Genomic DNA, 23,188 nt, shown 5'->3' with positions numbered 1-23,188 from the left:
TGATAGAGCCTCTGCCCTGCATGCAGCAGGTCTTAAGTTCAAACCCCATGGCATCCCCAGGTAGGGCTGGGAGAGACTCCTGCCTGAGAGCTGCTGCCAGTCAGTGCAGACAATATAGAGCTAGATGGATCTATACCAAGGCAGCTCCCACTGCACCAATGTTAGCTGCTTTTTTAAAACAAACCAAAAAGCTCTGGGCTGCCACACTTCCTGGATGGAACACCTTGGAAAAGACCCTGCATCACATCTAGAGATGGGATCCGCTGGCTGATGCCGGTTCAAAAGCATTCCATCGACCTAACAGGCTGGTACCAATTTGAGTTTGTTCTTTGTTCACAAACCACTGCTTTTAGCAATCAATTTCCCTCCCCACATGGAAAAAATATTGATATTAATACTTTGAAAAGAAATGTTGATAAAATGTCAGTATCAATATTTTAGATGAAGATTTTTTTTAAAAAAAAAATCAATGTCTAAAAATAGCCATGGAAAATCACTACATAGAAATCCAATCCTCAATTATAATGAGCGAACGAATGGAAAATTCAGTACCAAATCCAAATTGGGCAGAATTCTAGCTCATCTCTATTCATATCACATCACTCCCAAGGCATTCTGTGAAATTTCTGCATAGGATGTGTTGTGAGGTTCTTCCCATCAGCCACAGTTCCTGGCAAGGCCCAGCAAAATAAGCAGCAAACTCCCCACATGCACAAAAGTCAGAATTCAGAGAAATTTCTCCTCCTTGTTAGGAAAGCAACAGAAAAATATCCCCTATTTTTGCAGGGCAGGAGAAATGGGTTGTATCTGATGCTAGCTCTGCTTAAAGATAATGGACATGACTAAACCTGGGTCCATTAATTTCAATAAGTCTACTCTAACTAAAACACAATTGGATGTAATCCACTGCATTTGGGAAAAGACGTGGGGGGAAATCTCAGCCTAGCCTTAATTGAAAGTGAAGAATAGTTGCAAGCGATCCATCTATGAATATTCAGTGCTCATTGCTATATTGACTGGGGATATGTTCATTCATTTTAAAGCCAAGTAACATTTATATAACTGGTTCACATCCATCCATTAGCACTTGGGACATTTTAGATCCAATAGCAAAATTAAATAGAAATCCAATTGCAACAGATTTTTTTCAAACAGAGAAGGAGGGAGCTGTATGCAAAGTGGGAAATCGCAGAGGCTCCACAATCTAACAGGCAGCTGGAGAGAGCTATGGCCTACACACCCTCCTTGCAGGCTCATTGGAAGCTGGGTTGCTGCTGTGGGAAAGAGGTTGCTGGATTAGGCAGGGCAGAAGTGGGGAACCTCCAGCTGGGCCAGTTGTGTTCCAGTCTGCTGCTGGATCCCACAGAGGCAGTGGCAAGGCTGGTCAAGGTTACAGGACCCTGGAGAGCTCCAAGACAGCAACTTGCCTGTCAAAGGTTGGGAGCGGAGTAAGGCCTTCTAATCCTCTGTCACCAGATTACCTCCTCCAGGCTCCGCCCCCTTTGGCCAAGCCACGCCTACCTGCCCTCCACTTGACACCATATAAGACATAGATGTAGGGCAGATAAAAGAGCTAACTCAGACAAACGGGGCTTACAAGCAACACTGATCAGCTGATGAGCAATGCCCGCAAAGCCCTGGGCAAAGAGTTTCACCAGACCCAACAAGAAACTAAGAAGCACAAGTGAGTGACCCCACCCACCCACAAAGTGAGATAGTGTGTGCAAACACACTTACCCACATTTGAAGGGAAGCTTACGTTGAAGAGAAAGAAGCCTCATCCCCAACATATTCAACCAATCACTGCGTTCTACAGGACAGGACATTCTATGCCATCCATTCAGAAGCTCTGTTCCACACAGTGCTGGGCCTTTAGTGTGGCAGCACCTGCCCTTTGGAACTCCCTCCCACTGGGAATCAGACAAGTGCCTTCCCCGTTGTCTGTGAAAGCCTGCTAAAGAAATCTCTCTTGATACACCTTCTAAAATCTTTATCCCAGTTGATATCTGTTTTGGGTCTGAATTGATTTTTATACATATCCTGTTGCTTTAAAACTGTTTTTATATTTATAATTGTTTTATATATGCAATTGTTTAACCGTTTCCATATAAGTAACTTTTATATATGTTTGTTGTTATGTGCCTTCAAGTCAATTATGACTTATTGTGGTCCTATGAATCAGCGACCTCCAACAGCATCTGTCATGAACCATCCTGTTCAGATCTTGTAAGTTCAGGTCTGTGGCTTCCTTTATGGAATCAATCCATCTCTTGTTTGGCCTTCCTCTTTTTCTACTCCTTTGTTTTTCCCAGCATTATGGTCTTTTCTAGAGAATCATGTCTCCTCATTATGTGTCCAAAGTATGATAACCTCATCATTTTAGCTTCTAGTGATAGTTCTGGTTTAATTAGTTCTAACACCCAATTATCTGTCTTTTTTGCAGTCCATGGTATGCACAAAGCTCTCCTCCAACACCACATTTCAAATGAGTTGATTTTTCTCTTATCCGCTTTTTCACTATCCAACTCTCACATCCATACATAGAGATCAGGAATACCATGGTCTGAATGATCCTGACTTTAGTGTTCAGTGATACATCTTTGCATTTGAGGACCTTTTCTAGTTCTCTCATAGCTGCCCTCCCTAGTCCTAGCCTTCTTCTGATTTCTTGACTAATATATATGTTATTAGATTGTAAATCACTTTGGGATGCCTCATGGGGAGAGATTCAATATGATTATTAGGAACAGCAATAGTAATATTATGCACCTCAATCTACTTTCATCCTTGATGTGACATTTGTGCACTATGCACCCAAGTAAATATACCCTTTGTATAAAACCTCCTGCAAGCAGTATCTCGTTGACATTTCAAACTGTTTGGGGAATCGTTGACATGTTGGGGGGGGAAACACTTCTGACTGACTGAAGTGACAGTATGTGATCCCTCTCTTCCATTTCTTTGCTACCTGCTACCTATCACACTTGCTGCCCTTAAGAGATGTCCAGTTGCTAAAGCAAAGCAAAGCTGAGCGTTTTCTGTTCAGCAGCTGTCCTTGCAGCAGCAGAGTGCTTTGTTTGTCAAAAAACCCACCTCCCCAGAGGGAGAAAGACAGAGCTTTGGAAACAAATCCATACTTGAGTGATAAAAGGTACTGCTGTCTTTGCAAAAACAAAACCCCACCCAAAACAGATCTACTCTCCATGAAATAAGTAGACACACTCTGCAGAGTGGCGTATGAGCAGGGGTAGGCAAAGCTGTCAATTTTCAGTTATCTCAGGTCACAGCAACACCACACATTTAAAGCACATGGCTTCACCCCAAAGGATCCTGGGAACTGTCATTTGTTAAATGTATTGGGAAAACTGCAGTTCCGGGAATTGTTTAGGGGAAGCCATGTGCTTCAAACGCATACGGTTGTGGTCAACTAAGTTCTACTCAGAGTAGACATGCTGAAATCATTAATCATTCCCATTAATTTCAGTGAGTCTACTTGGAGTTGATCTAACATAGATACACTCATATCAGGAGAGGCATTCCAGATATTGGGATCCTGAGCCATAAAGAGTTGTATAGGTCAACACCAGCACTTTGAACTGGGCTGAGGCACAAAGAGGCAGCCACTGTACAGGCATACACATATTCAGCTAAATGCAGCTAGAGTTCTCACTTTGATCAGGAACCCCAATTGTGCAATGTTCCTGATTGTGTAGGTTTCCAGATACTAACTGTGTGCAAATGAGCATGGTTAGAAGTGGAACCTCCCTTCAGGCCTTCATGCACAATGGACAAGATCAGAGCCAGTGTGGGCTGGGATGTTGGGAGGCAGGGCTTGCACATGTGCCTCCTCCCCTCTTTAAGCTCAACACACGTTTTACTGAGTGCCTGAAGAAGGCTATCCAAATACCAACTTCTGCCTGTCAGAAGCAAAGCCATCCCCAAAGGATCTAGCATGGGTACATCGTATGGGCCATATTGTAGATCATCCCTTAGCTAAAACCCAAGGAATTACAGGCATCTTGGCTCGCCAGCCAAGTAACGTGTACAAAAAAATGGACAAAATACGGAAAGTGGGATTGGACCAAGAGGATGGAGGTGTGAAAATTGGAGGACTCAATGAACTGCATCCTAGAATACTGAAGGAACAGGCTGAAGAACTCTCAGAACTACTGTCTATTATCTTTGGGAAATCGTGGAGGATGGGTGAATGGCCAGATGACTGGAGGAAGGCTAATATTGTCCTTATCTTCAAAAAGGGCAAAAGGGAGGAACCTGGGAACTACAGACCAGTCAGCCTGACATCAATCCCTGGAAAAATTCTGTAGCGAATTATAAAGGGGTCAATCTGTAACCACCTTTATTTATTTATTAGATTTATATCCCACCCCATGATATTCTGATTAGCAAGCTAGCTAAATGTGAGGTGGATGGAACAACTATCAGGTGGATCCACAGTTGGCTATAGAATCATACAGAGTGCTCATCAATGGTTCCTTCTCAAACTGGGGGGAGGTAATGAGCAGGGTATCGCAGGGCTCAGTCCTGGACCCAGTGCTCTTCAACATTTTTATTAATGATCTGGATGAGGAGGTGCAGGGAATGCTTATCAGATTTGCACATGATGCAAAATTGGGAGGGATAGCTAATACCTTGAAAGGCCAACAAAACTCAAAGGGATCTTGATAGCCTGGAACATTGGGCTGAAAACAACAGAATGAAATTAAACAGGGGTAATTGCAAAGTTCTACACCTAGGAAAAAGAAACCAAACACACAGTTATAAGATGGGGAATGCTTGGCTCAGCAATACTACATGCTCGAAGGATCTTGCGATTGTAATTGATCACAAGCTGAATATGAGCCAACAGTGTGATATAGCTGCAAAAAAGGCAAATGTTATTTTAGGCTGTATTAACAGCAGCATATTGTCCAAATCGCTTGAAGTATTGGTTTCCCTCTATTTGGCAATGGTAAGCCCTCTTCTTGAGTACTGCATCAAGTTCTGGACATCACACTTTAAGAAAGATGCAGACAAACTGCAACAGGTTCAGAGGAGGACAACGAGGATGATCAGGGGACTGGAAACAAAGCCCTGTGAGGAGACACTGTAAGAACTGGGCATGCTTAGCCTGGAGAAAACAAGACTGAAGGGATATATGATAGCACTCTTCAAGTACTTGAAAGATTGTCACACAGAGGATGGCCAGGATCTCCTGTCGACTGTCCCAGAATGCAGGACAAGGAGTAATGGGTTCAAGTTGCAGGAAGCCAGATTCAGGAAAAACTTTCTAACTGTTAGAGTGGTACAACAATGGAACCAATTGCCTAGAGCGGTAGTGGGTTCTCCAACACTGGAGGCCTTCAAGAGGCAGCTGGAGAGCCACCTGTTGGGGATGCTTTCACTTGAATTCCTGCATTGAGCAGGGGGTTGGACTTGATGGCCTTATAGAGACCTGTCAACTCTACAGTTCTATGACTTCCAAAAGCACTCAACATTTGATACTATTCAACAGATCACTTTCAATAACATTTACTAATTGTTGTACTAATTGCTCTTGAAGGAAATTAAATCCCAGTAACACTATTTAGTGACAGATGTTCTTGGAGGTCGCTGGTTCATAGGGTCGCCATAAGTCGTAGTTGACTTGGAGGCACATAACAACAACAACACTACTTAGAAAAGCTACTGAAGGACTAAAGGTATTCGCTTCTATCCGTATGCATATCTCAGTTTTCCTCATTTCAGTGGCCTGATTATTCTGTACATATTCTGCAAGACATTTCACAATCTTTACCACATTCGCCCTCCAAACCACTGAGGTTGGCCACAATCTCTGCCATTTTATTATAAAGTGGAGAACTCCACATTTGGTTCTGGACTCCTCAAGGAGATGTAGGGAATCTGTGAGCTCGACTACCTCAGGATCTCTTTATGCCAATGCAAAAATAGAAAGTAAGGCATGGACAGGAATTTGACCTGCATCAAATGACCTACCCCTACATTGGGAACACCAGGATAAATGCGTGGGTTGGCAAATTCATGCAGGCACAACGGTGTGGCCCTGAATCACACCCTAGGCCTAAGCCCTTCTCTGCTGATGATGCAAGAATGCTAAAATCTGTTCAAGATGTAAAGGGCACTGCAGTGAACCCAGAAAAATAATTCACTAATCGGCAAAAAACCTTGCAGTTTAAGAACATACCTATAGCCAACAAATATTTCTATCGAACTTTAAAAAGCAGGGAAATTGGGCAGCTACAGTGAATGCACCAGGGGAGCAGGAGACCTGACCTCCTCTCTGAGATATTGTACTGCCCTACAAATTTGTAAAAATGCAAACACAATTTGGGCTGGCCTTCTACAGTTCAATCCACTTCCTGTGTAGTTTGGAAGAATTTGTAACATGTGCCTCTGAGCATATGGTTCAATTTAACATTGCGGAATGCAAAAAATCCAGGTTGGCTACAGTATACAGCCACTTTTGTGGCTGCATAAACACGGCCACAGCCAGCAAGCGATAGAACGTGTGCAAGAGATGTTCATACTGACACACCCTCAGCCAAGTATAAAAATGATACCAATAAAAGTTCTTAATTAGAACCTTGATAGAAGACACTTCAAAGTAATTACACAGGTGCCCGAAAACAAATTTCATGTAATGTTTTTTAACAGGATTTTAAAAATCCAGTTGATTGGGGTACCTTAACCTCAAGCTTAGACAGACAGCTGCAAGCTAGGCACCCCCAGCACACCCCCTGCTCTTTATATAGCAAAGATCGGAATTCAAGTCAAAATGCATGCTTGTTCACCCTCCCCAACATTTCCCAGGGGAGAACAGGGATGCCAGTCTCAACTTCCAACCAAAAATCAGGCACTAAGCCTCACCACCCTTCAGGTTCTCCTTCAGACACAGTATGCCATATTGATTTACTCTGCAGTCACCTGCCTTCTACTGAGTGGTTTATGTCATGAACCTGTAATGGTCATGAGTTATTAAAAATCTAATAGCAATACTTTGGCTCCAGTAAGGGACTCTGGGAGACGGTTACAGTTGGAAAAGACAAGCCTTTGCCAATTTGCAAATTTGAGTTTCACTTCCCAGCTGAAGATGGTTAGAGAAGCCTTAACAAGCTGCACCTGTTTATCTTTGCTGATTAGCAAGTGCCTGGTACCCAAGGTCATCCTTGGCCTGTACAGTTGGAAAACACAGTTGGGAGGGGGGCCTGAAGGCGCAAAAATGTGAGAAACATTGAGAAGAAAGTTACATCAGCCAATTCCTGATTGGTCAATTAATCTTGGACCGTTAGGATCTTTTTCCCTTAAGTATAGGGCTAGAGACCCATAGCCTTTGTTCTCTGCCTATGCTGACTGGCACCAGAGTTCCAAACCTTTCTGCCTTATGGTTCCAGGGGTTGCTTATGGGAAGGCAACCTATGTCTGGTTCCATTGCTTTATGTTGAACATCCATCTCTCTTAGGAGAGGTGCCACACAACCAACTACCTCGTGTGTAAGTAGTTAGGTGAGTTAGTTTGTTATTTTCTTGTTGTGTGTATGAATTCTCTTGTAAGAACCTAAACCCCTGTTGGGTGAATGGTCTTAAAGGATTACTTGCTGCTATATGTTATGTGCACTTATATATCTTAATAAAGCTACTTCTATTTAACCTGGTGTGTTCAATTGAGAGAAGGGGTGGTTCTGGATTCAGTACCTTGACCAATCTCAGTCACTAACTACCAAAGAGGGTTAAGAAGTTAAAGGCTTGGATTTTAAGTGTTAAACCAGAGGTGCCTGGCAAGGAGTGTAACTGTGACTCTTGCCTTTTAGGACCTTGGTTTTATATATCTTCTGGGCTCAGAGATCCCCTGGCTCTGAGTGGACCAGTATACAGGGGTGGTGGCAGCCTACCTTCTACCTTGCAGGGTTGTTGTGAGCGTACACAGCCTTGGCAAGGGTGAAGTAATAGTTTTTTTGGTTCCAGTCTCATTTCCCTAAGGGTGGGGGTCTGAGTCTGATGCATGAACCCAGTACCTTGAGGGTCCGGGGGTCATGACAGTTTAAACAACAAATCCCAAATCCCAGGGAACTCTGGGAACTGTGAGGGGAATAGGGGGTCTCCTACCAACTCTCAGCACCCTTAATAAACTACAGTTCCCAGGATCCTATGGGGAGACTCTTTAAAGCAATACGTGACTGCTTTAAATGTATAGTGCATCTGGGGCCTCTCTCTCAAACAGGATCTGCCAGCAGTCAGGACCCTGGGTAGTAGGCGTACATAATTAAAAATACAACATACAATACAGTTTTAACATATAAAACAATTATAATCCACCAACCTACATCTATACACTGTAAACTAAAATTATCCAGGAGACTTGTATGCCCGCTGAAACAACCAAGTTTTCAATCCTCGGCGGAAACCTACCAGGGAGGGGGCATGGCGAAGGTCGTATGGCAGAGAGTTCCAGAGGGTGGGGGCCACAACTGAGAATGCCCTCTCTCTGGTCCGCACCAGCCTAGCTGTCTTAACTGGTGGGACCGAGAGAAGGTCTTGTGAGGCAGATCTCGTCAGGCGGCATATTGTAGTAGGGTAGTAGCAAATTCAAAAGTGCAGGGTCCCTTCATATTATTCACAGCTATGCCCGAGTCCCCAGTTTTTTTGCTGTGGGGTTGAGAAAGAGAGCCTTGCTAATGCCTAGGCCCAATAAGCATGAAAGAGGAGAGTGTTAGCTACCAAGAAGAACCTGCTCAGTGTTTGACTTGCTTCCTTCCACTCTGATTGGCTCCAATCAGCGGGAAAAGACAAGAAAGCACCTTAGAAGACTCTTCTCAGTGCTAACAAACTCCCCTTTCATGCCGATTGGCTCATAAGATGCTTGAGACATAGGGACCCTGCTCCCAAAAAAGTAAAAGGTCTAAGAACACCCCCCCAAGACCCTGCATGACTACACCCCTGATCCTACGCCACCATTTCCATTGCTAGCCTAGTACATTCCAAGGATGCCATCTAGGCAGCAGTGAGCATCCTGGTAGCTGATTCCAAGAGCCAATCCCAGCCCACCAGGCCTTAGAAAGCCCCTGACCTCAGAGCTTATTCCTCGGTCAGAGACAGTCATCTCCACTAACATTAAGACACTGTCCGACTATTGTTCCACATTTCTAGACAACTACTCCTAACCTCTGCCAGTCTGTGATGGCGCACTGGCCACTGGCTCCTCCAAACCTCATTTCCCTGCACCAGAATGCAACCCAAGCTATTTTGAAAATTTTGAGGAAAACAGGACCAGTCTAAGGTTTGATTTGGGGGGGGGGGAGCCCCATCAGCCCTATAGATTTAAAGAAGTGTCGTACCACTATAAACAGCCAGAGCTTCTTGAAAAGAAAGTTTGTTAAGGGTGCTGAGGGATACTAGGAGACTCCCAATTCCCCTCCCAGAGCTACAATTCCCATGTATCCCTGATTGACTCTTAAACCACCCTGGGAATTGGAACTCTGGGAGGGGAATTGGAGATCTCCTAACAACTCTCAGCACCCTTAACAAACTACAGTTCCCAGGATTCCTTGGGGGAGGAGTCTTGACTGTTTATAAAGTGGAAGGATACTGCTTGAAATGTATAGCACAGAGGCAGCCTTAATTGCTCTTTTCACCTTTCTCCCATGCTTCTTACTGCACCAAATAGTGCCTGATGTTATTAAGTAAAGGATATGGTATAAACCTTACAGCTGTGCCTGCCTTCCTGCCTTTTGGTGAGCTGAAAACCTACTCTGCAACATACCAAAACAACTTACCATTAAAGACAGAGTTGCAGATGCAGCAGAGTCCAAACCAACCACAGTCACACACAGAGAATCAGTCCAAACAAGCAAGAACCAACACTAAAAGCCAGGAAGACCACAACCAGGAACTTGGGTTGCTTCCAACAACGGAAAGGCTCAAGAGGGAGGCCTTATAGCCTCTGGCCTCCTTAAGCACAGCTGCTGGTGGTGAAGGTATATCAGGGATTGCTTACTCATGAGTAAACCACTTACAACTGGGTGATGCCTCTGGCTTGAAGATGCATAGCGTGCCTTCACTCTTTGGCTTCAAGCAAAAGCTTTTTGGGGGGCAGCTCCACTTCTTCCTCCCCTGATAGTTCCATGGGTTCTTCATCAGGTATCAATCCGGAGGGCCCCTCAAAGAGATCTTCAGCATTGGATCCAGGAGGTCCTACCTGCTCCCCAAAACCTGCAGGGAGTCTGACTCATCCTGTGAGGACTCCACAGGTGGTACCAGGTCAGGGGTAGTCATGATAAATGTCTCAAGAAGGGGACACCCAATAGTTAAGCTCAAATGGGGGACCCTTCTTTACTGGTGGTATTGAAGTAGAGGCTGAATAGTCATCTGTCAGGGATAATGCATCCTGCACTGCAGATCCTGTGTTAAGCAGTGGGTTAGGCTAGATGATCAAGATCGGCCTTTCCCAACCAGTGTGAAGAGGATATAATCAGAAAAATCTGGGAGTAGTTAAATGTGATCACATGAACAATGTTAAAGAACACAGAAAATTATTAAGAGGAATTAGACAAATGGAGTTTGTTAACGGGTTATATAAAAAAAGAGAAGTGGATTACTTATTTCCATAAAGTGTGTGAAGGTATAAGGTAGCTCTATTGGATTGAAATGAAATGATGACTGAAAAAAATCTCATATGAAATCATGCTATAAGAGCGTCCCTGTGTACGTGTCTGAGAGCTAAACAGCAAAAGTTACAGAAGATGAACATCAGCTGAGATTTATGAAAGAAACACCATTATCGTCTCAAGAAATCATTCAAAAATATACTACAAATTGGCTTTAAGATAGCCTTTTCCAGTTTTTCTGTGTATTACCTACTGAACAGAGATGCCTATTCAAATGATCAAAGACAGTTCTTAAACTTTAGGATAAATCCCCAGGCCTCAGACACAGGCAAAAGAAGAAGAAAAAATCAAGATGAAAGAAAAGAGCAATTCAGGAGCAATTTCTCTTTTATATGCCTCAAGCCTGCCAACAGCCTTTCTATGCCAAAGGCATGCTACCTGCCTTTGCCCTTATACATATACACAGACTGCAGGTAGGTTGCTATGTTACTTTGATTAATTGGAGAAATAATATGCCCAGCCTGTTCACACACAGACATTAAGTGCTGATTTACTGTGTGATGCACCCATGCAGTACAGTCCAAGTGTGCCTATGCTCCAACTCTCCCTATATATATCAGGCACATGTTCTGTTTTCATCCCCGTGACTGTGACCCACATTTTGGCTTTTATGAGGGTAACTTGCTACAGCAACATTCCCCAGGATTCAGCTCCTCCCACTAGAGGTTAAAGCTTTAAAAACTTCACAAATTGCAGCAGAAATGTGGAAAACTGAATTTAAGATTGAAAAAAAATGAGAAAACAAAATGCACAGACCCTTAAGAAGATGGGCCTGCTGGATCAGGCCAATGGCCCATCTAGCTAAGCATCCTGTTCTTGCAATAGCCAATAGGATGCTTCTCTTAGGAAGCCCATAAGCTGGATCTGGGCACCACAGCAACTCTCCCCTCCTGTGCTTTGCAACAACTGGCATGCAGATGCTTACTGCCTTCTTTCATCCCTACCACCGTGTAAGATTTGTGCAAGCAAATCAGGAGATATTTTCTGGGGCAGGTCTATAGCTCCCAGCTAGGTAGGAATGGAAAGATCTGCCCATTTTGGTTCTCTTAGACTTTTTATTTTTCCAATCTTAAATTCATTTCTCCACATTTCTGCAGCAATTTGCAAAGCTATTTTTAAGTTTAAAAAATCTTCATGAAAGATTTTCACCATTTTAGTGAGAATTTCTCCTAATAAACACATATTTGTAGTTTTAACTAATATACAAATTTTGCATGCCATTTCTCCTAATGCATCTTTGCATGTTATTTTCAACAACATAATAATAATAATAAAAATTTTTATTTCTAGGCCGCCTATCTGGCTGAATTAACGGCCACTCTAGGCGGCGTACATAGACTAAAATATAACATAGAGTAAAATATAACATATAATACAAAACAACAATAAGTATACTCAATGCAAACCTACCCCCATCATACAAAAATTTAAACTAAATTAGACAGAGGTCTCGAATGCCTGCCTAAAAAAACATGTTTTCAGTTCTCGGCGGAAGACTGTCAGGGAGGGGGCATGGCGGAGATCATAAGGCAGAGAGTTCTGTCTGTAGCAAAACAAGGTATTTTACCTGCCAAGGTTCCTGCTTATCTGATGGATGTCATAGAAAAGCACAAGAATGCTCTCAGGAAAATATTGTGCTCACCCTTCTGAGGAAGAAGACTTTTCACTTGATCAATTGACATGCCCACAGAAGAACTAAAAGATCCACGTATTGAGATAGGAGAGGTCACTATCATAGTACAACAAATATACTTGAAATTCTGGTACATGTTGTTCCCCAGTTAAAGAGCATTGCAGTCAATACTGCCTGAGCCACATTGACTTTTGCAACTTCTACATCTATTCCCAATTCATATTTGCTTCAGTGTCTAGACCTGATTGGCTAGTGGTGTGGTTGCCTCTCTGTCCCTAATACTCCCACCTCTAAGGTCAATTGCAGGAGAATAGTTTCCAGGTAGACTGCCAGGAGGGAGTGCACAGGTTATGGTGAGAGGCGGGATAAGGATAACAGGGTGGCCTGACTGGGTGTTGCCTCTGCTCTTACCTACGAGAGGGACCAAGCCCATGCATCAGAAGAAAATGTGTAGGAAAAACTATTTCCCATCTTCCACCCAAAACAAACAACAGCTGTAGGAAAAGCAGGAATGCAGAAAGTTGCAGGATTGGGACCAAGGAGGCAAAAGGAGAAAAGCCTTGGGAATATGGGGAAAGCCTTGGCAAATGGAGTTTGAAATAAAAACATTGCAGTTTGTTGTACACAAGTCTTCCTACTTCAGAATATAAAAATTCTGCCACATTAGAAAATACACCTGCCTTCCCCCCAGCACTCCCCTCTGCGTTCCATGAGCAAACAGGCCACTTCTTCTGCCGGAATCGGCAAACCTAGACACACATGCCTTGAGCTGGGAGTATGCTGCTTGGTGGCTCCCTGCTGTCCTTCTTTACTGTTGCTTTGCTGCAATGCCTACCTCAAGGCTTTCCCCTGGTGGTTGCTTTCAATCACTATAGTCTTTGGCACTTCAAAATCTTCCAGGTTGGCACCAGCTTAAGGGCGTACATGGAGTGGGGAAAGATTTAAAGACTTGGCACAAAGAGTTGTGCCACTGGAGAAAGTATTGTGTGTGCGCGCGGTGTGAAACGGGAGCAGGAAGCCCACAAATAATTGAGGAAGGTTGCTTCCAACTACCATATCCATTTTATGCACACTCTCCTCTATTATATGCATTTTTAGAAACTCTGGTTGGACAACTGCAAAATTCAGACGAGTACAAAGTTCAAAAGATGTCCGTGTTTCATTCCTCATATTGCTTCGGAAAGTGCAAATGTGACAGATTCAGCTTTAAATGCAAATTGAATCCAATTTCTCACCCATCCCTCCTCTTAACCAACATAGCCTATAGGCAGGTACGATGGAGTGGCCAGGAAAAATGAGAGTTGTCACCCAACAACATCTTGAGGTTCCACATTCCTGATCTAAAACAAGCCTTGGTTCCTTTAAAGAGGACCGTGCCGAGGTGCAGCATTCTCTCAGCAGTTTGCATGTAATCATGGCTTGCTTTAGAATCAACATAGCACCTAATTTGCAGCTGCTAAACTCAGATTCTCAGCAAGCAGTTGCTGTTGATTTAACAAACTCCTCTGCAGATTATTTTTTTTTGGGGGGGGGAGAGATGAGACATAGATCAGACCCAAGGGTGACTGTATTGGCATCTTGTCCCCCAAAAGGAAATTAAAATCCCTGGGCTGTATCCCTCCAGCAGGCTTCCATGTAAGGAGGTCAAATGCAATTTTAATGATCACTACCAGTCCTCTCTTCATTTTACTGCCTTTATGACCGTATCAAACTTATTGTAATTATAATTTTTAATTATAACAAATTAAACATGGTGCTACTTAATGCTTTGCCCATTGCTCCATAATCAATTAAAAGGGAATAAAGTTGGCGATAAAAAATGAATGGCTCCCCAGGCCTGATAACTGGATTGTCCAAAGGTCTACACGGAGGCTTTGAGTAGATAGGAAGATTTCTGTACTATTAAAGGCCATAATAGTATATTTTCTGTGCCAGAATTCTGCCCAATTCAGATGTGGTACCAAATTTTCCAAATAATTTGCTTATTCTCAATCGACGAGGATCAGATTTTAATGTAGCCATTACATTAAACAATGTAACTACAATATTTTTGAAAACTAATGTCCTTTTTAAAAAATCCACTTTAATACAATGATTTTAAAGAAGATTTTAAGAATATCAATATGTTTAAAGGAAATGCTGATATTTCCTTCAAAATATTGCTATTTTTTCTGAGTGGAAAAAAAACACAGATCAGTAAAAGCAGCTGCTAGAGGATCAAGAACAAACTCAAATCAATGCCAGCCTGTTAGGCTGCTGGGATGCTTTCAAACCGGCACCAAACAACGGATCCAATCCCTACCCTGAACCCTTATGCAACAGGTTGCCCTCTCCATCAGCATCACCTTGCAAACAAGAGAAAAAGCATAGCAGTAATATTAAGTTATTACATTTATACTCCAACTTTCTATAAAAATTTCCAATGTGGATAGAAACAATATATCATATCATATTAAACCTAGCTTCCAAATGGTAACTATTTTCTTGTGGGCGTCAATCACATACCAGCAAATCCAAATTGTGGAATTATAGCTGATTAGGAGGTCTTGTGGAAGAAACCCACTTCGTCAAAGGGCAGGACTTTTGGGGATAACAAAAGTGTGGGAACATTGTGGGATAACTTGTTCTGATGTTATGTAATCTAACCTAATCTAAACAATCAGAATGGATGCTCCATAAAAAGGTTGTTGGGAAGCACCCTAATTCACAAACAAGGAAGCAGGAGAACAGTAAATATAATGAAGAACAACTAAAAATGCTATCTAGAAGGGGGGGAAAGCAACATCAGCCCGGTAAATCAAATGCCTGTTTAAATAAAAAGGCTTTTGCCTGTCTGCAGAAAGCCATCAATAAGGGGGCTAGAGGAGCCTCCAAAGTCTGGACGAAGCCATTTAGAAGGCACTTTCTTGAGTTCTCACCAAACTAAGAACATAAAAAGTGCCTACTGGATCAAGCCAGTGGCCCATCCAATCCAGCATCCTCTTCTCACAGCAGCCAAACAGATACCGACAGCAGGACCCACAAGCAGGACCTGAGCGCAACAATACTCGCCCCTGTGGTTTCCAGTAACTGGTATTCAGAAGCATATCGCCTCTGATACCATAGCCACTGTGGCTTTTAGCCAGCATTAGCCCTGTCCTCCATGAACTTGTCTAATCCTCTTTTAAAGCCATCCAAGTTGGTTGACATCACTGCCTCTGGTGGGAGAGAATTCCACAATTAACTATGTACTGTGTGAAGAAGTCCTTTCCTCTGTCCTGAATCGTCCAACATTCTGCTCCACTGGATGTCCCCAACTTCTAGTGTTAGGAGAGAGGGAGAAAAACGTTTCTCTGTCCACTTCACACCATGCACAGTTTTGTATGCTTCTATCATGTCACCTTTTAATCACCTTTTCTCTACGTTGTTGTTAAGTCAATTACTTATAGCAACCCTATGAATCCTTTGGATATATTCATAGGGTTTTCATGGTAAGAGGTATTCAGAGGTGGTTTATCATTGCCTTCCTCTAAGCCTACGGCACCCGGTATTCCCAAGTGGTCTCCCATCCAAGTACTAACCAGGTCTGACCCTGCTTAGCTTCCAAGATCAGGTGTGTTCAGGGTAGTATGGATGTAGGCTTTCTCTAAGTACAGAACCCCAAATTGTACTCATTCACAAACATTGACCTGAATGTGAAGAAGTGATGTCCATTCTACAGCCAGATTTAAGTTCTAGAGAAGGGATGAGGAACCTCATGTGGTCCTTCAGATATTGCTGAATGGCGGCATCAAAATACTTGAGAGCACCAGGTTGGCAAACGCTGAACTATAGACTCTCATTCCATTACAGATATAGGAACTGTTTGGGAGTACCGGGGACTACTTACTGTAATTGTACAAGTTAACTGTTCATTAGCTGCATGGAGTGCATTCGGTAGGGACATCAGTCGCAACGTTGCCATGTCTGGTGCTTCCTTTCTAGCCTCATTCCAAGGCTGCGAGTTTTGCCCCCGACCGTTGGGTACTGCTCGTCCCAGAAATCCACTCTCCTTTGTAGTCTTAGAGAGGTGCCTTAGCTGCTCACCCTCACAAAAATCAATAAGGATGCATGTTACAGAATCTGAGCGCAAGCTACTTCTGCCTAGGGGTGGACTCCACCTGTTGCTCCACTGAGTTATTACGTTGCTTAAGACTCCTAGTTCTATGCAGTTCATTGATGCTGGCTGCCAATTCTCAGTTCCCTTTGGGAATAAAGCAGCAACAGAACTAATGAACAGCCCCAAACAGTCACATACATCCCACAGGGGATGGCAAGGGGACGGGGTAGAAAGCAGGTGATCTGCTCACTCACGAGAAAGCATTTTATTTTTAGAAGGCACCGGCTGTATGGACAAAAGGCAGGCTGACAAATCTGTTCCATATGGCATTAAAATGATTTCAGCTTGCAGGCTTCCATGCAACCGCCCCCACCATCAACATGGCCAAACAGACTCCCCATATCACGTTCCCACACCAATTCCAACACAAGCCATGCGGTGGATGAAATTTTAGGACAATTTTATGAAGCTGTTGTCCTCATGCTTTGTGCTCGTTTTTTTTACTTATTTCAGAATGCCTCTCCCTACATGAACCTACTGGCCCTGGTTCTCCCCCTCCCAATTTTATCCTCACAACAACCCTGTGAGGTAGGTTAGGCTCAGAGATAGTGACTGGCCCAAGGTCACCCAATGAGCTTTGTGGCTGAGTGGGGATTTGAACCCTGGTCTCCCAGGTCCCAGTCCGACACTCTAACCATTACACCACACTGGCTCTCAGTGAACCTCCTCAGTAGCATTGGTTTGAAATGTGTCTTGCAGTTTCCCTTATATTATTCTGCCTCATTTTCAGGGCACTTTAGAATTTGAGGGTGTGCAGGGTTCAGCTTACCTCATTGCTGCAAGATGGATGATGGTGATTTAGGTTTCCATTAAATCTGGATGGTGGGCCAGATCATAATCTCCCCACCCTTGGCAGGTCAAATTGGAGTGTGGGCAGGGCCACCCACCTGCCAATCACCTACATCATAGTATTGTCAGATAATGCTGTGCTTTGAAGCCCCAGCTGTGAGGACTTTAAAGTCCAGCACCGGGCTATTTCAAAGCCCTTTGAATGCAGCCCTGAACCTCCAGTTTACAGAGGTTCAAAGAGCAGTGTGGGGAGGGAGAAGCAGTTTCCATTGAACATAAATTATCTCCCCCTCCTTGTGCATGGCACACTCAAACCACCTATCAGCTGACTTATACGAACTGAACACATCTTTTTTTGGGAAGACAAACCCCAGCAGAACAGAAACAGTGCTGCATGAAATGAACAAAGGACAGAACAGGAAAAGATGCCTTCTTACATCCATAGGTACTATGCACAGGGCCGGCACCAGACAGTGGCCAGTTTAGGTCCTGACCGAGGGCCCCTGCAACTCAGAGGGGGCCCTCCTTAGGATGGGAGGGTAGTGCTCCCATTCTGTGATTTGCGGCAGCGTCAACTCCTGACCCTGCCACAGATTGAAGAGAGGGAGCTCCCAGGCACCCCCCTATATAGACTGCATGGACTTCAATAAGCCCACACACATGCCCCACTTACCTTTCCCATTGCTGTGAATTCTGTGTGCGCATGCCTGCCATCAACCAAGATGGCGGCGGAGGCTTCCCTAAGGGGCTAATGTTCCAACCACCATCTTTGTTGATGGCAGGCATGCACATGCAGCGCACACAGCATTCATGTGAGGCAATGGGAAGGGGGGGGCGCTGCAAGCCCAGGGCAGGCTGATGCCCTAGGGTCCAGTCATGCCTGGTGCCGGCCCTAACTATGCGCCTTGATATGGGGGTGTTGGTGCCATTTGCTGCTCTCTTTCAGGCCACAAAATGTTTTAGGTTGCCCTTGTTCAAACCCAGGATGTACAGGGAGGGCTGCAATTGCGAGAAAGTTTCTCCTCCGCTTTGAACGCTCCTAAGTCTTTTCTTATTTTTTTTTTTAAAAAAGGACATTCATTGTTTTAAAAAGTGGTCTGAATGAAGATGTTTATCTACAAAAACACAATTAGGCAAGCTTTTAAGCTGTAAAACAGCTGAAGTACATTTCCCATTATACGAATGACCATCCATTACGATGGCCGTTCAGACAAGGAAGACTGCAGCTAATTTCATTGACGATACAAAAGTCTGCTCTCTGAATACTGTGGGAATCATCACTCAGCCTCCCACACTTCCCCCACCATCTTCCCCTGGGCTGCATCCCATGTTTGGCATGCCCCCAGCTCCCCCCTTCCTCTCCCCCACCCCACCTCTGCAATATTCAGCTCTAATCCAGGGGTGTCGGATACCAGCAGAGAAAAGGTTCCCCAAACATGTCTGTTTATGATCTTATCACTCGACTAATTACCACCAAAACAATGTAATATAGGAAGCACAGTCTGGGTTTGAGACTGGCATGTTTAATAGACTTCTCAATATTGGTTTATCTGGGGTTGTCAAAATGACAGCCGCACTTACTGTTCATCAGAGGTTCGTGTGTGCAAAGCGTCGGGAGTAAGCCGGGCTCAGCTCGGTGGAGTTGTCGAAGACGCCTGGCGCTGTCAATACATTTTGATCGCCGTGTCAAATGCATTTGGTTCCTTGTTCAAAGGTTCACTTTGTGTCTCATTGTTGCTGAATTGTGTTGCTATCTAGACAGACGCGGCCTTTCCTAAATGTAATACCCTGATCGTTTAGGCAAATCAATGAGGCCAGGCCTGCTTTTCGTTCCCTGGCTGGAGATCACATGCTCCATTGTTTACCAGCTTATAACATACACAGATAATACACATCTCAGAATTGTGAAAAGTATAAAACCACAGCAGAGTCAAATCCATTTTCAGTTTGTTTGCAGTCATTTTCACAGTGCTAGAAAACATATAGATATTTTAGTGTGGAAATATTTATTAAATCACTCACAGTGCTCTCAGTTGCCCTCACTTGCAGTCAATCGACATAATCACATAGTCAAATCTGGTAGACTGTGGTGATGGTTTTTATGATAATACGGTCACTTCATCCATTCATTTCATGATCCTCGATCGGTTTGGCTCACCCATGTGACTGAGCGAGTAAGGAACTGAAGGGAATAGCACAGAAGGAGCCACAGTAACCAGAGCAATGGCACCAAACAGGTTCATTAGAAAACAGAAATGTTCTGCAGGACATGTCCACCATGCCATAATTAATAGTGCCTACCCAAAAATCAAAATTAGAAATTATTTGGGGCTACTATACAATAAATATGCAGTATTTACAATTCTTCAGAAAACGTTAAAGCACCCTCATTTCAGATCTCAAAGGACTTTATATTTAATTAAATTTTTATCATTTTAACCAATCTTTATTTTCATGGAGTTGTATTCCTTGTACACAGTCTAGTGACAATTGTAGTTAAATGACAGATAAATTGTCTATATACACTGTAAATGCCACAAAAAGTCCACATCATTTGAGCTGCTGTAATGTCTGGGCTATTGTTAAATTCTTTTTTAATATAACGCAGGATTGCTCAGTTTTGTAGAACAAGAGGCTGTGTATTGACAGCTGTATGAAAGTATGAAATGAAAGTAACCGCAAAAACAAGACAAAAGGTGGAGTCTTAGCTCCAGCCCATAATACATGGAGACAGTAGACTTGTTCACAGATTATTCTGAACCCAGGTGCAAACCAGCTCTACGCACGTTGACATGTTTGTGCAGAAGAGTGTACCCTTGTTGATTTGCACAGCTCAGCTGTACAGCTCAGGTACGCAAACTGTACACTTGTTGCACGTTATGTGGGAATAGCTACACGAGTGTACAGCTCAGCTAATTTGTACCCAGACTGGACACTCGCTGAACGTAAGGTGAGAATACCCCAAATGTTTAACTTTATTTTTATTTTATTTATTCATTATTTGATTTATATCACGCCCTTCCTCCCAGCAGCAACTTTACCTTTACCCATTGCTGGTTACCTTACTCAAGAGGCTTGATCACACGCTATATGGAATACAGGCACAAGCTGGGAATGGTAGCTTACCCCTCACAGAGCTACAATTCCCAGTGCTCTCAACAAGCTTCCATTGCCAGGATTCTATGGGGGGAAGCCATGTGCTTTAAATGTACGGTGTGTACACAGCTGATGGCACAATAAACAATTATAAGGCAGGAGAAGCCAAGGAAGAGGCATCAGCTGCATATATTCTGGATGAGGTGTTGGGAAGTCAGGCAGTGTGACTCTCAGTGTGAGAGGCATTCAAGTGGAGGCATTCAAGAGGCAGCTGGGCACCCATCTGTCGGGAATGCTTTGATTTGGATTCCTGCATTGCGCAGGGGGTTGGACTTGATGACCTTATAGGCCCCTTCCAACTCTACTATTCTATGATTCTATGTGCACAAGAGGGTAGGCCTGTTTTTGTCACACCGCATTATGTCCTCTGAAGAACCTAAGAAAATCTCTGCTGGAACAGGCCAAAGGCCCACCCAGTCCAGCATCATGTTCATGGCCAAAAGGAGCCAAATGGTCAGCACAGTGGGTAGAATCATTCCAGACTCCAGAAACCCATTGCCATCATCAACGCTCTACTTATGCAACCCTGTTGATTTGCCACAAATTCTGCAAATTCTTGGTTCCAGACTTGGCTGTTCATGATAGCAGAATCAGAGCTGGAAGGTATCTCAAAGGTCATCCAGCTCAACCTACTTCCAACTCAGGAAATCAGCAGATAAAGCATCCCTGAAAATTGGCCATTCAATTGCTACTGAAACATCTCTTACAAAAGCGAATCCACCACCATATTCATTTCTTTATTTAACAAAATGTATATATGGCTTGAGTGTTATAAAACCTAAACCTAATTGGTTTACAAAAAGATTAAAACATTAAAATGATAAAGAATTAAAAACAGGTATTAAAAATTCAAAATATAATTAAAATCAACAGTAAGCTAAAAATGATCAAAACACGTGTCAGCTTCTACATATCTTGACAGGCTTGCCTAAACAAAAAAGTGTTTAGCAGGCACTGAAAAGAATACAGCAAAGGTGCCTGCCTGATGTCAATAGGCAGGGAGTTCTAGGTGTAGCTGCTGTCACACTAAAGGATTGATTTCTTATAAGTGCAGAACACTTATTATGTTGCACCTGCAACACTGCCAGTTCCTCAGTGGTTGAGTGGGCACATAGGGGGTCAGTCAATCAATCCCACAAGCTGCTATTGTCAGGAGTCTTCCCAAATGTTTAATCAACATCCTCTGTCCTGCCATTTGAACCGGTTGGTACCAACCTCAGGGGCAACAGAAAGCAAATTCGTTCTACCATCTGTGGCAGCCCTACAAATATTTCCATAGAGTTGCAGAAGGTGGCCAAAAGCACCAGAAAACAAATAAGTTAAAATGAAAGCTGGTCCCATACTTCTTGGCCTGAAAATAAAAGGAGCCAGGAAATGAGGGGAGCCCTTCACCACTCAACATTTTCATCACCATCATGTGTTTCACTGCCCCATTAACATCAACAATTGCCTTCCTGGATGGCTCCGGGAGTCCATTATTTTAAACCTCCATTCGCCTCTCCTTCCCTCTCCTTTGCCTTTAGACTCCATCACGATGAAGCCAAATCCGAGCGAGGGCCAAGTTCCATGTCCTCACTCTGGAATCTTGTGGGCCAAACAAAAAATGCACTCGCCTCCAGCCCAACAAGACCACTCCCAACTTGGCTCCAGAAATCCTCCCACCCCAACTTTGCTGCCTGCATAGAGGAGGATGAGAGTCCAAAAATATCTGGAGGGTTCCACACAGGTTAGCTACCCTAACTTTGTGGATAACAGGATTTGGACTAGGCAGAGCCAGAACCAATGGCTGGTGGAGCCACGGCCAATATTAGGTCGAGCCAGCCCACTCTGGCTTTGTCCTACAAAGGCAACACTGAGATGGAGGAGGAGGAGGACGTAGACAGAGTGCCACCCCTGGACTGGTGGTAAGCAAAGGGATAGGCAGGCAGGGTCTGGCTGAGGGCAGGCTGAGGGTGGTGGGGTGCTGCTCCATTCATGAATGAGCCTCTACTACTAAACACCATCCTTTGTGAGCAGGATCCCAACAACGTGTGCTCGTGTGTATCCAAGTTAACACATTGAAAATAAAACACCCACACACAGACACATGTGAACTGAGACAAACCTTGGGTGATCTTCACCCTGCCTCTCTCCAGACATAAAGCCAGCTTAAGCCAGAAAAGTGCTGTGTCTCAATTGCTGTTAAGGCAGAGGTGATTAAGTGTCCTCCCATGGTAACCTATTTGTCCGATCGCTTCCTTCCTTTCAATCCCACCGTTGCCATGGGAACGCCTGCCATTGCGCAAGGGCCCGCTCTTCGCAGGCGCCGGGAGGCTGTGATTGGCATTTTGGCTACCCGGCATCACCGCTGGGGGCTCCTGTTGCATGCTCCAGGCTCTTATTACATTGTTACACAAATCAACTGCCTCGCCACTTCACGGCACTTCAGGAAAAATTGCTGTCCAGCATTTTGAAAAGAGAGGGGAGGTTGGGGGGAGGGATCTTCACAGCTTCAAGCAGGATTGCCTGGGCAGTGCGGTATTGTAGCCCCAAATGGCGAAAAGCTGCAGCTTAAATGGCTTTTTTCTGCAGTCAGTCCCCTTGGGAGAGCGACTCCACTTCACCCTGTGATGTATTTACACATGCAAGGTGTGAATTAGAATTAAACTGGGAGAAATTTCTGAAAACAATCTCTTTCATTCCAGAAGAAGTGGCCACAGAGATAATAGATGGAGTGTTATTTGTGATTATGCATATATTATTATTATTATTATTATTATTATTATTATTATTATTATTTAGACTTGTTAGTTGC

The 23,188-nt window shown here is 43.8% G+C and overlaps 1 protein-coding gene and 1 pseudogene across 6 annotated transcripts in view; both read right to left on the bottom strand.

Moving 5' to 3' along the window:
• The window catches only part of AUTS2 (activator of transcription and developmental regulator AUTS2), a 934,700-nt gene that overhangs the window by 833,974 nt on the left and 77,538 nt on the right, over positions 1-23,188 (bottom strand). For 5 of the 6 annotated variants that reach the window (XM_061605072.1, XM_061605077.1, XM_061605075.1 and 2 more), the window contains exon 1: positions 9,788-9,939. The exons of the other annotated variant lie outside the window; for it this stretch is intronic. In XM_061605072.1, coding sequence (XP_061461056.1) covers positions 9,788-9,790 — 3 coding nt within the window. In that variant the 5' untranslated portion in view covers positions 9,791-9,939. Of the gene's footprint in view, positions 1-9,787; positions 9,940-23,188 lie in introns of those variants that run through there. 6 annotated transcript variants of the gene reach the window in all.
• LOC133374548 (5S ribosomal RNA) lies at positions 15,823-15,931 on the bottom strand (annotated as a pseudogene).

This window comes from Rhineura floridana, chromosome 21 (genome assembly GCF_030035675.1).
Source record: "Rhineura floridana isolate rRhiFlo1 chromosome 21, rRhiFlo1.hap2, whole genome shotgun sequence".
Classification (NCBI taxonomy): domain Eukaryota; kingdom Metazoa; phylum Chordata; class Lepidosauria; order Squamata; family Rhineuridae; genus Rhineura; species Rhineura floridana.
This window is presented reverse-complemented; position numbering and strand designations above follow the sequence as displayed.